The 17278-nt window shown below is 46.8% G+C and overlaps 1 protein-coding gene across 2 annotated transcripts in view; it reads left to right on the top strand.

Moving 5' to 3' along the window:
- The window catches only part of SLC14A2 (solute carrier family 14 member 2), a 55438-nt gene that overhangs the window by 17332 nt on the left and 20828 nt on the right, over window positions 1-17278 (top strand). Inside the window, exons 5-12 of one of the 2 annotated variants that reach the window (XM_065889403.1) lie at window positions 224-416; window positions 4555-4702; window positions 5988-6122; window positions 7660-7709; window positions 8187-8350; window positions 14687-14695; window positions 15383-15394; window positions 16118-16152. In XM_065889403.1, coding sequence (XP_065745475.1) covers window positions 224-416; window positions 4555-4702; window positions 5988-6122; window positions 7660-7709; window positions 8187-8350; window positions 14687-14695; window positions 15383-15394; window positions 16118-16152 — 746 coding nt within the window. Of the gene's footprint in view, window positions 1-223; window positions 417-4554; window positions 4703-5987; window positions 6123-7659; window positions 7710-8186; window positions 8362-14686; window positions 14696-15382; window positions 15395-16117; window positions 16153-17278 lie in introns of both variants that reach the window. The other variant, XM_065889404.1, reaches the window with a different exon arrangement.

The following is a 17278-nucleotide window of genomic DNA, read 5'->3' as shown; positions in this document are numbered from 1 at the left end:
TCTATTGAAAACAAGTTATAAGACTTTTAAGTTTTGTTTCCCAAAGATGTAGACTTACATTGAACACCTTATTTCCAGTCCCAGGTAAATGGACCACTCGAGTCTCAAGGGAGCCAGGAATGGCTGTGCCAAGGAGAGGGGATAGTGAGTGACCAGAGCTGACTAGACAGTATAGACTGAAGGATGAGCGCAGCGATTAATCCTTTGTCCCTTCCATCTCCAGCCCTGTCTTTTCTAGTGCCTTGAGTTCCATCTTCAGCAAGTGGGACCTCCCGGTCTTCACACTGCCCTTCAACATTGCAGTGACCCTGTACTTGGCGGCCACGGGCCACTACAACCTCTTCTTCCCCACGACGCTGGTGGAGCCTGTGTCTTCAGTGCCGAACATCACCTGGTCAGAGATTGAGATGTCTTTGGTAAGTCACCAGTGACAGGTGTGTGGGGCCCTGTTTCCACTGCAGACCGTCTCACTCACCACTTTGTGGATTACTCAGGCTCTCATCTTCTCTAGATGCACCTCCAGCAGATGATGGGTCTTAGCAGAGAGGAGGACAGGAAATGGTCACTGCCACCTCCATATGTTCTTTCAATAAACCCCTACTGAGGACCTTATTTGTGTTGGGCACTTTATCAGACACTGGGAATACATGGAGAACAAAACAACATCCCTGCCTTCATGACGCCTACACTCTGCACAGGGAAACAGATAATAAACAAGTTCACAGATAAAGGTTAAGTTGACAAGACAGAACGGTGGGATTAAGGGGAAAATATTAAATAAAACAGATAGTTGGGTGAAGGGTCAGGACACTAAAATAATGTTTAAAATTAAGATTTTAAAGATATTATCAATAGAAGATGGGGTTAAATTTTTGTTTATTTTCCATATCAGCAGTTCTCAAGCAGGAGTGATTTTTGCCCTCCTGGGGAAGGCAAATGTCTGCAGAAATGTTATAATTATCAAGACTGGGGAGAAAGGGTGCCACTGGCATCTAGTGGGTAGAGGCGAGGGATGCTGCTAGATATCCCACAATGCACAGGTCAGCCCCTGTCCCACAGCAAAAAATTAACCAGCCCAAAATTTCAGCAATTCCAAAGTTGAGAAACCCTGCCTTATATTCTATCGCACATGTACATATTCATTTATTCTACTGATCTCTAGACATCAGAGATCAAGGGATATAATAAAAACCTAACATAAGATTAGATATATAGAATCGTAAAATTTTGCCTTTGTTAATGAATATAGAGATAGCTAACAGCTTACACTAAAGCAAGTTTATTATGTATCAGACACTGTTCCAAGCCCTTAGCTTACTAACTCATTTAACCCTCATCATAACCCAATGCTGTAAGTTCTATCATCATCCCCTTTCACAGACGGGAAAACCAAGGCACAGAGAGGGTTAGATCCCTGAGGTCAAACTGTAGCTAGTGCCTCAAATATTGTTCACAAAATCTGATTTCTGAGCCCTCCCCCCACCAGCCAAGTCCTTTGTCTAGATGTGCTTAAACCTCTGGGTGGCCCTGGTGCCGGGCAGACACCAGGTGGGGTGGACAGCACAGGCCCTGCAGCGTCAGCCAAACTCCGAGCCTGAACCTGTCAGAAAAGGAAAGGCTCCCCTGCCCCTCATGGCAAACACTGCTGCCAGCAATGCCAAACCTTTTTCAAGCTTTTGTCTTTTTAAAAGCTTTACCTGAGGCTGAGGTTAGAATGGGATCAGAGGCAGGATTAGGGCCTAAATTCAAGACAATGGAAAAGACAGGAAAAGACAGAGCCCCGCATTTAAGCAAAAGCCCACCCTCTCAAATGGAAAACTGCTGGGGTCAGAGCAGGGACGAAACTAATTTTGAATCATCAATGATCAGCCATCTGGCGACTGGACACACACGGCCTCAGGGGCACAACCCGCTATCCCTGAGCCCTAGGGGTGAGTCTGAGTGACAGCCACAGGGACATGTGGCACTGCCAGAGAGAAAGGGCCACCAAGCCCCCACCCACCCTGCACGGTGAGGCTGTACTGTCCTGTGCTGAGAGGACCAGAGTGGAGACAGCCACACAGAAGAGGTACCTCTTGTTCATCTTCAAAACAAACAAAGTGGTAGGAGCCAAATCCAGATACCCTGAGGCCCAAGCACACCCTCTGAATTCCCCACCACCACCACTCTGACCACTGGCTCCTTTTCTTCTGCTCATCCAGATCTGAGTTTTGAAGAATCAATGCCATTTCCCTCTTTCTCTTCAAAACAATGAGGGGGGCTTCCCTGGTGGCGCAGTGGTTGAGAGTCCGCCTGCCGATGCAGGGGACATGGGTTCGTGCCCCGTTCCAGGAAGATCCCACATGCCGCGGAGCGGCTAGGACCGTGAGCCATGGCCGCTGGGCCTGCGTGTCCGGAGCCTGTGCCCCGCAACGGGAGAGGCCACAACAGTGAGAGGCCCGCATACTGCAAAAAAAAAAAAAAAAAAAAAAAAAACAATGAGGGGAGTGACTTCTGTTTTGTTTAACCAGCTTGTTGTTGTTACACAAGGATTATCCGGAGTACATAGGAGGCCGGTCCTTAGTAAATTTCCACCGCACACCTGACTGCACTGCGCACCAGGGTATTGGCTGTGGCCCGGAGCACAGCTTGGAGGGACCAGGGCCACCATTCGCCAGGCTGAAATTTGGAAACCGGCAGAGCTTCATTCTAAACCCAGGCTTCACTCCAAAGCAGCTCGTCCCCTCATTCTTCTCATTCTTGCCTGCTTGGGCTTTAAACCTGGGTCCCCAGTTGGGAAGGTGGGAGTCGGATTCCCCGCTGCATCCTGCATTCCTCAGATGTAGGGAAGTCATGGAATATTTACTGAGTAGATTTCCAACCTGTTCCCACTCTGAAGCTGAGCTCCCTGGACTGGTACAAAGGGTTTTCAGGGTTTCTTTAAATAAGACGGGGCCCTCACCCTATGATTCCTTGCAGAAGTCTATAGACTCTGGCCCAAACAGTGCTTGGTGATTAAAAGGCCACCCATTCGGAGACAAGAATGGACATAGTTTAAAAGCTCTCTGGGACTCCTCAAATTCTCTAAAGAAATCATACTGACTCCAGAATTCAGTCAAGTTGTTAAAAAGAACAAAATTTCATCAAAGGGAGAAATGCAATGCACTCCCAACATCTCCAGGAGATTGTCTGTAGCTAATCCATTGCTCTCCAAGCTCTGTTGTACATTAGAGTCACCAGAGACCCCAGCCATGCCTCCTGACCCCCCACACCAGTTAAAACAGAATGTCTGGGGAGGGGTCAGACATCAACATTTTTTAAAACGACCTTTAGGTGATTCCAATGTACACAAAGTTTGGAAACCACTGAGCTAACCAACACATATTTATTAAACACCTATTATGGGCCCAGGTAAAGGAGGCCTGTCCTCAAAAAGGTCATGTGAGCTGGTAATGGAGAAAGGAGTTGGCAGAATCTTAAAGCTGGAAAATAGTCGGCTAGGACAGCCTCCCCATCTTACGGAGGAGGCCACCAGAGCCCAGATTAGGAGGCAACATGCCAGCGGTTACACAATGACCTCCTGCAGAGCCCCCCTAAAAGCTAGAGCTCTCGGGCTTCCCTGGTGGCGCAGTGGTTGAGAGTCTGCCCGTGAGCCATGGCCGCTGAGCCTGCGCGTCTGCAGCCTGTGCTCTGCAATGGGAGAGGCCACAACAGTAAGAGGCCCGCATACCGCAAAAAAAAAAAAAAAAAAGCTAGAGCTCTCACCTCCCAAGCCAGTCCTCTCCCTGCCCTGTCAATCTCCCTCCTTTCCTTTTTGCCCTCAAAGAACTTTTTGCCAAGGTGTGGGTGGTTCAGCTAGGGCAAAAAAAAGGCTATCTGACATCACTGCCAAATCAATCACCTCCAATTCCAACGCCACCCAATGACTCTCAGGCCCAGGGATTTTGGGCTCCATGCTGTTCTCCAGATGTTCCTCGCGCTACCTTTCTGCAATGCGAAGTGCTCCTCCAGAGCAGGGGAAGTGGCTTCCCCTCCTTCCCAGGGTCCCACCATCCCCCAGGTAGCACTGAATGTGAGGCAGCCACCAGTAGACTAGGGGTCAAGCTCAGAGGCTCTAGCCTGGGCTTGGCCACAATGAGCTGGCTGACCTTTGGTCAAATCATTCATCAAAATGGCCTAGAATATTTCCAAAATTCCTGGAATATTTCTAGACTTTCAGAAGGTCTAGGGGAAATCCCCTAGTGCCTGAAATCCCCAGTGGCAGTCCAGGGAGGTATCCTCTGGTCCCCTCAAAGCAAAAGCCATGTGTCCCTCAGAAGCACCTCTGTCTGGCCTCTGTGTTGCGGGACCTGCCTGGCTTTGCATGAGGGATGCTCAGATGCCTGCCAGGTGGTGGAGTGAGGAGTTATTTGTTCCAGTTTGTGCCCTCCCACGTTCTCCCACACACTGGAGGGCACAGCCATCCTTCCGTTCCACCCCATTACCCACCCAGGAATGGCTCACTCCTGGCCCTAGGGCCTGGTCCTTGCATTATCAGCCCACGCTCCAGTGACCTGGATTCTGTTGACTTTGCAGCTGCTACAATCCATCCCCATTGGGGTCGGACAGGTGTATGGCTGCGACAATCCCTGGACAGGTGGCGTGTTCCTGGTGGCCCTGTTCATCTGCTCGCCACTCATCTGCTTGCATGCAGCCATTGGCTCAATCGTGGGGATGTTAGCAGGTAGGACAGGGCCCCCTCTCTGCAGGGATCATTTTCCTGGGGTCATTTTTCCCCAGCACACAGCAAATTGTCTAGACGTATCTTCACTGGAGTTTTTAAACACTGTCAGGGCTTGGGAATTATTTTTCCATTTCTCGAGTCTGCAAAGGGAGCAGATTGCAGTAGCAGGATGTGTGGAGAGATGCAAAGGGACTGAGACGTGTTGGCCTGTAAACTGAGCCCCTGGGAGCTGAGGGGTGGGAGGAGGGCAACCCAGTGAGGGTGGGGGCCAGTAGCAGACCAAGCAGAGGTATAAATGACCCAGCTCTTCGAAATTTTGACTAAGCTAAAAGGAAAACTTTTCTCAGAAATTGAATTGCCATTTGACAAATGTCATTTAATTTCTATATATGTGTATATATACACACTTATATATGTAACTGCAGACAGTAGAGTCAGAAATAGACGTCGGGCGCTTTAAGAATAGGAGCCTGTTGATTTATCGCAATATTTTTCAAAAACTTCTTGGAAGCACAACTTTAAAAATAAATTGTTTTATTTGGAAAGAATTTCAAACTTATCAAAAATTATGAAAATAGGGCTTCCCTGGTGGCGCAGTGGTTGAGAGTCCGCCTGCCGATGCAGGGGACACGGGTTCGTGCCCCGGTCCGGGAGGATCCCACATGCCGCGGAGCGGCTGGGCCCGTGAGCCATGGCCGCTGAACCTGCGCGTCCGGAGCCTGTGCTCCGCAACGGGAGAGGCCACAACAGTGAGAGGCTCATGTACCACAAAAAAAAAAAAAAAAAAAAAAAAAATCACGAAAATAAAAATAGTCCAAGAGGCACCCACAAATTCTTTACCCAGATCACCTGCTGTTCACATCCTACCCCTTTTGCTTCTCATTTCTCCAACTGTATATATAGATATAGCTATATCTGTATATACATAATGTTTTTCAACCAGTTGAAGTAGAACTTTTTCAATTGAAATCTTTCTTGCTAAAAATGCAGCTGCTCTGGCCAAAGGAGTGGGGAGGGCCTAGAGTCCACCTGTTTGGCTTATCCTCACCATAGAAGTAGTCATACCTCTGAGTGAAATCTTTGAAAAACAGTGGAAACCACTGCTCTCCTCCCATTTTTGGTTTCCTAAGACCAGACACTATTTGCAGAGGCTCCTCTGATGAGTAGGGGTAGCAGGTGTGGGGGGAACGACGGAAGAGAGGCCACCTGAGACCTGGCACCAGCATGGGGTGATCTTTGTGCTGTGACCCTGAATCAGCCAGAAATGCAACACCTTGTCCCACAGCCCTGACGGTGGCCACGCCCTTCAAGACTATCTACCTGGGCCTCTGGAGCTACAACTGCGTCCTCTCCTGCATCGCCATCGGTGGCACGTTCTACGCCCTTACCTGGCAGACCCACCTGCTGGCCCTCATCTGCGGTGGGTATCTGGGAAAGCTGGCAACCAAGCCACTCTGCTGTTCCTTGCCCTCCCCACTCCCCTGGTTATGTGACATCCATGGTGGCCACTAATCAGTACTGAGCAGTAGTGATGGAAGGACTGTGGCTGGGGTCCTATCACTAGAGGGTTTACTGGTAGGGTCCCTAACAGCTGGGGGATTTGAGGCTCCTCCACTGTCAGATGGAGTCACCACCACTATTACTGCTACTATATGTATGTACACAGTGTTATAAATTTCACAAGGAAATCCCACACACGTTTCCTCATGTGCTAGTGGCAGTGCTCCTGCCCTGAATAACTCTTCATTCAACCACTATTTGTAAGGCACCACTAAGTACTAGGCCCTTGGCTAGGCATGGAGAATACAGAGGTGACCACATCCTCATGAAGCCATGGTCTAGCAGAGGAGAAATAATTGCACAATTATTCAGGCTAAGATATCTAAAAAGATGGTTGGAAAGATCCAGTGAGATGATGTATGTACCTGGCAGCACTGAGGTCCCAGAAAATGAGAACATAGCACTAAGGAAGCTTGATTTCCATAGAGTAAACAGAGAAGAGAAGAGAAATGGGCCACGATCATTACACCTGCACCCCAGCACCATGCTCTTAAAGGGCAGAATATCATCTAGAAGAGCTTTTCCTGTTTTTTCCCCACTTACGTGTGGGGACTGTAAATGACTTCCACGTCTCTTGTATCCTCCTCAGCATCCGGCACAAGGCTGGGCTTGGAGACAGTGGGCTCAGTAAATATTTACCAAGTCAAAAGTGCCAGGTATTTTGAGGTTCAGACTGTAACTGTCTTTGTCCTTCAGAGGAGTGGCAGATTCCTGTGGCTGGAACCATCTGGGAAGGCTTCAAGAGGAGGCCGGGGTTTATCTCAACACTTTCAGGGTGGGATTTAGATAGGCAAAGATGGGGGAAAAGGTGTTCTGGACAGAGAAACAGAGCAAAGGTACAGCGGTAGAAGGAGCTTGTCCAGAGGCACCAGGGGTATGGATGAGCTCCCCTAACTGTCCAACTACTCTCATCCTATGGGTGAACCCACATGCCTGGCTCAGGGACCCAATAAGACCCAGCCGTGGTGGGACTTGATTAAGGTCCAACAGCACCACAGCAGCTCAGAATCTTGGACAGGAGGGACTTTATCCAGAGCTCACATAGTCTGACCACTCACCCCCAGACAGATCAGCCTGTGCTAGACCATCACCAAGGTCAAGGTGGACTAGTGAAAGATGCTTATTGACCCCTGACTCTATTCAAGGCCACCATGGAAGTGGGGAGGGGATAAAGGGGTATGTAAGCTTTAATCTCTACCCTCAGAGAACACACAGCCTGATGGGAGATGGGTCACATCTACCTGCAAAGATAACTAATAATGTCAGGCAAACATGCCAGATGTCAGGGTATGGTGCAAACACCAAAGCTGCTGGAGCCAGAGCGGAGCCCTGCTCTTGGGGAGGGCTGGGGGCAGACCCTGGAAAGCTGACTCCCGATGGTCCTTGTTTTTCCACAGCCCTGTTCTGCGCATACATGGGAGCAGCCCTCTCCAACATAATGTCAGTGGTAAGTTTGGGGTCTCCTGACACTACCCTAAAGTGCCCCTCCCCAGACAGGGCTTCAGGACATTTGGAGTCTTGTGATTGTGTTCTGGTAGCTAGCACTCCATACAACACGCTTGTCAAGGTTTATCCAGGGTCTGTGCAGAGAAGGACTGGCAATAGCATACATGTGCCTCTGGGTGTGTGTGTGTGTGTGTGTGTGTGAAAGAGAGTATTGTAACTAGCAGTGGAGAACATGGATGGACAGATGGAGGTATTCATGTTTGGCCGGATATGGGAGATCATCCCTGGGGGATTTTCAGCTCCATCATTAAAAGATTCTGATTGTGCCCAAAGGTACCAACACCTCAAATTCAAACCAACTACTCTGACATGATAAATCCAGAAACCAATGCCCCATCCTCAACCCCTACCGCATCCTTCTCTCCCAAGGTCCCCGGAACCCAGGAACATTTTCAGATCCCAGTGTTTTTGATTTCAGGTTGGTGTGCCACCAGGCACCTGGCCCTTCTGCCTCTCGGCACTCACCTTCCTGCTCCTGACGACCAACAACCCGGCCATCTACAAGCTCCCACTCAGCAAAGTCACCTACCCAGAGGCCAACCGCATCTACTACCTGACAGTGAAAAGCAGTGAAGAAGAGAAGTCCCTCAGTGGTGATTAACCAAGTTACAGGCAGAAATGCTCTTTGCCTGGACCTGGGTCTGCTCCCTGTAATCTCAACTCTGGGTCAATCAGCTGCAGCACTCACTTTCTTTGCTTCTCTTTGTACCCGTGTGGAACCAAACACACCTGTAACTCCCTTTCCCTGGTGCTGATTTTTCTCTTCCTGCCCAGATCACCTTAACTAACCATTGTGCATCGTTAGAGGAAGTTGGTGAGGAGCTTGCTGGCACTAGTAGTAAGGGATGTGTTTTCAATGTCATTGGCTTAAGTCTTTTGGAAAGGTGATTAAGAGATGATCTTCTTGGCATGTTTAACTAAATAATAGATGCTGTGAAACTGAACTTGCTGAGTGGTTCCTGAGTGGGTGAAAATTCGGGGGATGCAGGCACCACGGTGCACGGAGCTAATGGCTGATGGGCACATACAGCTTTCCATTAAAGAGAGGAATTTCACACAGGTAGTTTTAAAGTAAAAACAGGGACAGCTAGGGCACTGAAAGTGTCTAAATAGGGAGTCTTGAATGTTCAGGGGTCAAAGTAAAGGACGAGAGGGTATTCCGTAGCAGGAAGGAATCAGTAAGTTAGAATCCTGTATGACTCATGATGAAGGATAAGCATTTCTCAGTGTAGGTCAAGCCAGCAACTTTGAGCAGGGAATTCAGTTGAGGAAAGTACCTGAGCTCAGTATGTGAGAGGCTGGGGAAATTTATTTCATTTTCCTGTCTGCTTGTGGGTGTTGGAAGCCTTATGAGATTTATGATACTTTAAACAAATGGTTAGGCTTGAGTAGAAGAACAAAACTTATCCATGAATTTCATAATTTGCCTTCCCAATTATAGGCATTAGCTTACATTCAATCTTTATTTATATATAGATCAGGGGTTGTCAACTTTTTCCCAGAAAGTGTCAAATAGTAAATATTTTTGGCTCTGGGGGCTATACAGTCTCTTACAAACACTCAACTCTGTCATTGTAGAGCAAAGCAGTCTTAGACAACATGTAAATGAATGATGGTAGCTGTGTTCCAATAAGACTTTATTAAGCAAGCAGCTAGATTTGGCCCACAAGCCATAGTCGGCTAGTCCCTGATGTAGATGATCAATATAACAATGCTTAGGAGCTGGAGATCCACATAACAGTTATAGGAGCTGGTGGGAAGTGGGCAGACCCAAAGGACACCACCATGTCCTTTACACCAGATAAAGCCACAAGGCATTTACATGCTGGGTGATAGTGTGAAGATTCTTAGGAAATGGAGGGCACTCAAGAAACATTGATCAGTGTGACTGGAAGCAGGAAAATCTGCCCTGAGGCTCTTTCAGAGACTGACAGGCCCAGTGATGAGCACCAAGAGGCGCAGTTTTACACGGGGACTTCCTTCCACACACATGTCTGGGAACCACCCCAAGGCTCACCCTCTCCGGCCCCTCGCTCTCCTTCCCCTCTGCCAGCAGGTGCACCACCACGAGAGGAAGAAGAAAACTCAGGCCCTTCAGTGCAGGGGTTTCTAGGCAGGAAGAGGAGGGGGGCTCTGGAATCTCAGGGTTATAAGGGAGCATGCAGGCCAGGTTGTCCCACCATCCTGTGATGAGTGATCCCCTCCATATGGAGGATGAAGGCTTCTGGGCTCAATCACCCAAAACGGAGGGAGACACCCCATCCCCACCCCGGCTATTCTAACAAGAGATAGAACCAGAAACCCTATTCATTCATTATGGGCAAATTGTCGTAGGAAATCCCCTCTTCTCTCTGTTAAGCCCTTGAGAATCTCCATCCAAAGCACCAGATCTGATGGGAACAGTCCTTCAACCATGCTTTCTATTGGATTTTCAGGAGAGGAAAACTATTTGGATATGAAAAATGCTTTCAGCTCAACTGGACAAGATTATCTCTCCCCCTCCCTTCTCTCCCCACACCACTTCATAGTTTGTCATTTACAAGGTACCACTTTGGTCACTGGTATCTGGGTTGTTTTTCCCTCCCAAGTTCCCCCTTTAACCCCCACAGGAATTAAAGGTTAACTGTAATACAAGCTGCCAAACTCATTTGGAAAAAAGTGGATAAAAGCTAAGTTATTCAGAGAAAGGAAAAAGTATGTCCAGCAAGTCTGGAAAAGCCACAGGACCCCAGAAACTCTATAACGCACTGTGATCAAGATGGCCAGGTTATATATGTACAAATAAAAAAACACATTATCTGCTAGTGTGATGTAAGAAAGAACAGCCAGGGCCAAGTATTATTAATCACTGAATTCTCTGGCCAAGAGAAGTTGTACAGGAGTGATAAAATGTTAAAAAAAAAATCTTTGGGGGCTAAGAGGCCAAAAATTGATGGTAATTTTTCAAATTTGGTCAAACAATCTCCTTCCAGAGGCAGAACAATTCCCATTAAGCCAGGCTGGTGGGCAGAAGCGGCATCTCTCTCTCTCAAGTATGGATGAGGGTGGGGTAGAAGTGAAAATCCCCACCCCTCTAAGAAAACTCTGCCCAGTGCAGGGCACTCTTCCCACAGGCCATAGTCAGATGCCCAGATGTCCTCTGAAGTAGCCCAAATAGCCTTTCGGGACCTGAGAGCTAGCTCCCTGGAGTGATCTTGTCCCACCTTCACCAGAGCTTCGCGAACTACTGTCCCCTTGAATGAGTATGTCACGAGCCCTAACCTTACAGATTCTCACCACCAACATGGGGTTGCTTGGGAGCAGGCCCCCAGGAGGGAAGGAGGAGGGCTTCAGGGAGCATATCATAGCTGTTTTCCTACTATCACCCCAAACTACCAGCAGCAGCCCTTGGGTATACAAATGATAGTTGAACATAAGTATTTATGGATGAACAGAAATAAGCAGTCATTAAAGAGAATAGGAATGTATGTGTAGGGTTGGGGATAAGGGGGCTTTAGAGGAGGCACTGTCTTAAACTATCTTTCCCCAACATACCCCTTTCTCCCTCTCTCCACTGTCTCTTCCCTCTGACCTGGCCATCTCACCCTCCCATTTTCATCTTCTCTCCTACAACACTGATGAGTTCTACTATCACTGTGAAATAGTTTTGTTCTATTTTTAGAACAAAAAATTCTATTTTTTGTTCTATTTTTGTGCTGTATTTTTAAATAATCTTAAATCATCTCTCCTGTCTCTTCTATGATAATTGACATAATAAATTTTTTTACTTCTTCTTGGTCAAACTTGGGAGTTTGCTAGGGAATAATCCATTTTCTTTAATAATAAAATTTTGTTGCCATACTATTACTCATAATATTCTCATGATAATTTCTATCTCTCCTGTTATCTGTTGCTTTGTCTCCTTTTTCATTTCTAATCTTATGTAATTTTACTCTCTTTTGCTTAATCAGGCTTGTGAGGGCTTCATCCATTTTATTGGTTTGTTTCAAAGAAACAGTTTAGAATTTATTTGTCCTTTTCTACTCATTATTTTTCTATGTCTTTTTCCCATTTTCTCGTGGTTTATTTAAATGGTTTTCTTCCTAACGTTTTAAAATTCATATAAAGTTCCTTTATTTTAGATCTTTCTCTTTTAACAACAAAGGCATTTTAAGGCTATTAATTTCCCTCTGAGTACAGCTTTAGCTGTGTACTGTAGGGTTTGGAATAAAGTATTCTACTTTCATCAGTTTTAAACAGTTCATAACTTTACTTTTTATTTCTCTTTGATGCAAGGATTATTTAAGAATGTGTTTTTTAATTTCTAGCACTTTAAACTTTTTGATATTTTTTAACTTCTTATATCTAGTTTTATTGGATTATGAGCAAAGAATATGGTCTGTTCAATCTCTATTTTAAAATGTTATGCATTTTTCTGTGTGGCCAAGTATTTGATTGATTTTGGACATACAAAATGCAGATTTTTGATTTGAAGGAAATACATATTAAATTCATTTATTAATTGCATCATTCAACTCTTCTATGCACTTATTTATTTTTTGTCTATGAATCTTAATTCTGAAGTGTTGATTAAAATTCAACTATAATTGTATAGTTTTATTAAACTCTCTTTATATTTCTGAAATATTTGTCTCATATATTTAGCAGCTACATTGTTTGGTGCCTATGGACTATGACTGTCATTGTTTCTTCTTAAATTTTATCTTCTACTATTACAAAGTACCCATTTTTATACTCATTAGTGCCTTTAACCAAATTCCAGCTCAGCTGACATTTATGTTGCCATACTTACTTTCTTTCTGGTATTTTCTTTTTTTTTTTTTTTTCTGGTGTATTCTTATCCCTTTATTTTAAACTTTATCATTTCCTTTTAACTTTATCATTTTCTTTTAACTGTTTTTCTGACTTCATTCACTCATTCATCCAGAAGATATTGTATGGGGAACTATTAATATGTTACTCAGGCCCCCCTGACAACAAACCAGGAGAGAATCAGATCAGTTCCTGCCTTCAAGGAATTCACTTTATGGGGATTTGCCTGAGCAGGTGATTAGTCTCACCTAAAGTAAAGGTGAGGATGTCACCACAGACTACCTGTGCCACATAAGGTCACAGCACCAGTTTCATGATTTTGAGTGAATTATCTTGTCGAGTTAGTCTTCTGTTTAGGAAAAGTATCAAGCATGATATTAAGGGTTTCAGGAAAATTTCTATGCCTCTTCTCCTCTTGTCCTCTATCTTGCCATTATCTGCTGCCCAAACATTCCCAGCCATCCCCTCAGTTCAAGTCTTTGAACCTGTTAAAATGTAAACAGTCCTGGGAAGGTAACACAGTAAGCATGATCAATCACTTGCATCTTAGTTTGAAGGAGTCACTTCCGAGAATAGGTTGGATGAAAAAGGAGGGGAGAGTACAAAGGAAAAAATGGGTAGCACATTCTGAGAGCATCTTTGGCAAGGCAGGGCATGCTGACATGGGGCCGGGCTGGGTGAATGAGGTCAGGAGGCCCCTTTGTTTCATCAGGAATGATGATGAAACTGTCGTATTCGGCTTGGAGAAGAAACGTCTGGGGCCATGACTGTCCGTAGTATGAGGTAACACATGTGGAAGAAGAAGTCAGTTTACTCAACAATACTTCAGAGCATGGAATACGGACCACTACGTGGGAGTGCTAAGCAAGCAGATGTTGAATCAGTGGAGAGGGGTGCTTTTTCACAATGGAAGTTGCCTGAAAAATGGTTGTCCTGTGAGACCCTGAGCTCAGGAACAGGGCTGGGGGCCTGTTGGAGATGCTTGCTTTGGGTGGATGTAGACCAGCTGACAACTGCAGCCTCTCTTCCAGCTCCAAGTTTCAGTGATTCTATAGCCCTGAGTTCCTACAGAAGAATAAGGAGGAGGTATCATTAAGGTGGCAAAAATGTAAGAACATGGAGATAAATATATCAAAAGTATACCATTGCTGCCATTATAGTTTTTCCTAGAGCTTGACTAGTTAGCCATTTGGTCAGTCTACCAAAATGCTCAACATGGCTGCTTGTGTGAATGCAAACTGAGGCGCCAGCATCACTCAACTTTGCCTTGTCCTTGACTTTCTCCTCTTCATCACTCTCCCCTCTCCAGGGATTCTTCTTCTGGTCAACCCTCTAAGATCTGCCCATCAAAAAACTTAATCTTCCTGGCCTACTTCTGTGGCTACATCAAACCTGTGTGCCCCAGTTTGTTTGTGCTTCCTGTATGAGTCTGAGCTTTGTCTCCGCAGGTCATAAAGGCTGTGAGGGCCTGGGGACAACTATTACCTAAAACCAGCTAGGAGCTGGCAGTTTCAGTGTGGGTATGATTTCCACCCAATAAACCACAGTCTCACCTGACAACTTTAAAAGGTATTCACTTTTTAATGTGAGATTTTTCAACTTGCCTGGGCTTCCCTGCCTCTTGCCATTCAGAGAAGATAGAAGAATCCATAGAGAGCGCTTCTGTCGCTAACGGAACTAGAATCCCAAGGCCCCAAGGAGGGAGGCAGGGGGCATTGCTAAATAAGTCCTTATTCTCTGTGAACTGATAACTAGGAGTTGCCAGCCCCTCCTACAGCTGCACAGGCTGCTGGAACAGAATGAAGTAAAGGAAGTAACTCTCGGGGAACTTCTAGCTCGGCTTTCATTTATTCCACAGGAACTCTAGGCTTTTCCCCTGGAGGAATCTGACCTCCCCAAGTTTGGCTCCTGGAGGTCAATGCAGGCTCCTCCCCCTACGAAGTTGGAAATGCAGAGTTGAAGCCATGAGCATTATGAAGAAGACTTAGTTCTGAAGTAAATTCTGATGACCAAGCCCTCCAGGAGATAATCTGTACGCATAGATTATCTTGGGGATACTGCAGAATCTGAGCTGTGGCCTCTGGTAAGACCCTCAGGGGACAAGAGTCCACCTCAGTCTTCTGCTTTCCAGGAGCACTCGACTGCCCCTCCCTAATCTAGAGTGCGTGACAGATACTCACCACACTTCTGAGTACACAGCTCCATTTGGCTCATGGAATGTGTGAGAATTTCCTGGATGGCTCCTCCCTCCCGGGTGATCATTTCTTGTCTTTTCAAACTAGTTACATGTTGTACGTGGGTAGCATCTCCCTGTCACTTTTAGATGCTTAAGGGCTGGAGTGAACACACCACAGGAAGTTCAGGAGCCTTCAAGGAGAGGCTAGAGCAAGAGGTCAAGAGATGGGCCTCCAGAGCTGAGCCAAGAGACCAGCCAGCTGGGGGGACAAGGAACGTGTCCTCAGCAGACAGCCATGGGCCTTGAACTTGCAACACCAAAAGAAGGCCCCCTGTGCAGGAAGCTGACCTCTTGTCAGTTCCCCACCCCTCCCTGGAATGTGGGTCCCTTCAGGGCTCCTCCCTCACTCTTTTGTTTGCTTTCCTTCTTCATGAGGCCCTCTGTGATCAGGACCCCTCCTCTGCAGTTCCAAAACACCTGGCCCAGTGAGAAGGGGGCCTTTGACGTCAGTGGGGAGTTTGTCTACTCAGGTGTAGCTAATATCCTCAGTGTGAGGTTCTGTTTCTGAACTTGGGTAGCCACCTCACACCCCGTCACTGAGGGGGGTTGGGGGTATACATGTGCAGGGGTGGGGGTGGGTATACAGTTGATGCTTGACCCATCATACTCACAAAGCCAAACAAAACATGTTTGGATTGGGCCTCATCCCCAGACTCCAGCCCACCAGAGCCCCGCCCCCCCAAAGGCCTCATGGGACTTGGGAGGGCCGCTTCCCTAATATATAGAGCTCAGAGTCCTTTCTGGATGCGGGGGTTAGGTCATGCCCTTCTTGCTCTGAGACAGACCCCAGGACCCAGTCAGCAGAAGTCAGAAGGAGGAAGGGTCTAAAAATTCCCACAAAACCAGAAAGACAGCATCTAGTATTAGGCTGTGCAGAAATATCCATCAAGACGCTGATGGCAATACTGTTCCCCAGCCTGTGCCCTGCCTGTGGTGGGGGGAGTTAAGGGAGTTCATTGAGGTGGGAAGGCAAATTGGCACCCTGAGGAGACAACACTTAGGTAATTGCTTTAAAGGCAAATACTGGAGCAAGAATTCTAAGGAGAGGAGTAACTGGGAGGTGATGCTTGAGGGAGGACAGGGAAGCTATTATCAGGCAGTCCAGGCTCTGGCCCTTTAAAGGAAACCTGCCTGATCAAACCAGTTTGGAGGAACCATGGTAGCCAAACCAGTCTTCCCCGGGGAGTTTAGGAAGGTTGGAGAGTGAGCAAGCTGCAGGAAGAACGTCAAGAACGTCGTCTTTCCTCTCCCTCTTCCTCCACGGTACCCTTCCTCAAGTGGAAGGCGTGCACAAGGCATAGGGTTAGGACACACAAAGGGAATTTACAGAAAGCCGGTAAGAGGATGAGCTGCGGGCTCTGGGAACTGAAGGGGTTCGGCTTCAGGGAGAAGTCCAGCGCCTGAGTTGAGGACCAGAGACGCCGCCCAATTGGAAAGGAGCTTCTTCCTAAAGCCCCGTGGTCTAGATTCCTCCAGCCCTGTGCAGAAAATCAAAAAGAGCTCAGGTAAGAGGTCCTGGGGGAGAGAAATGAATCAGACAGAGCCCTAGCCAACAGGACCAATTATCTGACTTTTCAAAGGAAGAGAGAAAAGGTAGGCCAATCTTTTTCCATTCCTTTCTTCTGCTGAGCTGCAGGAGGGCAATCCTGGGGTGGGGGACCTTATTAAGAACTCCAGAGAGAGAGTTCAGATTCTGGAAGCTTGAAGCTGGAAGGGCTTTTACATAGTTATAGTTCAAACCCTTTACTTTTAGATGAGGAAAACATGGCTTGTCCAGGAACCTGCCCAGGTGATAAATGAGCCTGGACAAATGCCCAGGTGTTCTAACTCATAACCCTGAGCTCTTCTTGCTTATCTAGTGATGGATCCAGGTTAACCCATCAGCCCTCAAATCCCCTTACCACCTACCTGCCCACTGGATGAGCCTTCATATTATTTATCATCCTTTCCACAACTCTGTAACCCACAGCTCTGACATCAGTATGGTTCCCAGGGCAGCCCCTTGTTGAGCTGACTGTGGGATGCTAATGAGGTAGATTTGAAAACCTTCTTCCCAGGAGTCCTTCCTTACCTGCTGCTTCCAGGGTGGAGGCACCTGGTCCAGGCTCCTTGGCCTCTCTCCTCAGGTCCTGTACCCCTTCCACAGACAAGCCAATAGAAGTAGAGCATCTCAGGAACCACAAATATCTTAACATCCCAGCTTAACAGCCCATCTCCTCAATGGCCCTCTCTTACATGGTCATCTTAGATTACTTTAGACATGTTGTGTGTAGCTACAGAGAGTGGATGTAGAAACATCCAGAAGGAAACAGATAACCATGCCATGAGGAACAACATTCCAGGACATTGAAGTTATCTGATCAGAGAATGGGATCTCCTCAAAAACTGGCCCCAAAGGATATGAGCCTTGATGAACTTGCTGAAGTTAGGCCATCCTGTGAGTCTTGGAAAACCCATGGCCA

The sequence above is a fragment of the Phocoena phocoena genome, chromosome 13 (genome assembly GCF_963924675.1).
Source record: "Phocoena phocoena chromosome 13, mPhoPho1.1, whole genome shotgun sequence".
In the NCBI taxonomy this organism is placed as follows: Eukaryota; Metazoa; Chordata; class Mammalia; order Artiodactyla; family Phocoenidae; genus Phocoena; species Phocoena phocoena.
The sequence above is the reverse complement of the archived record's forward strand: the minus strand, read 5'-3'. Positions and strand labels throughout refer to the sequence as shown.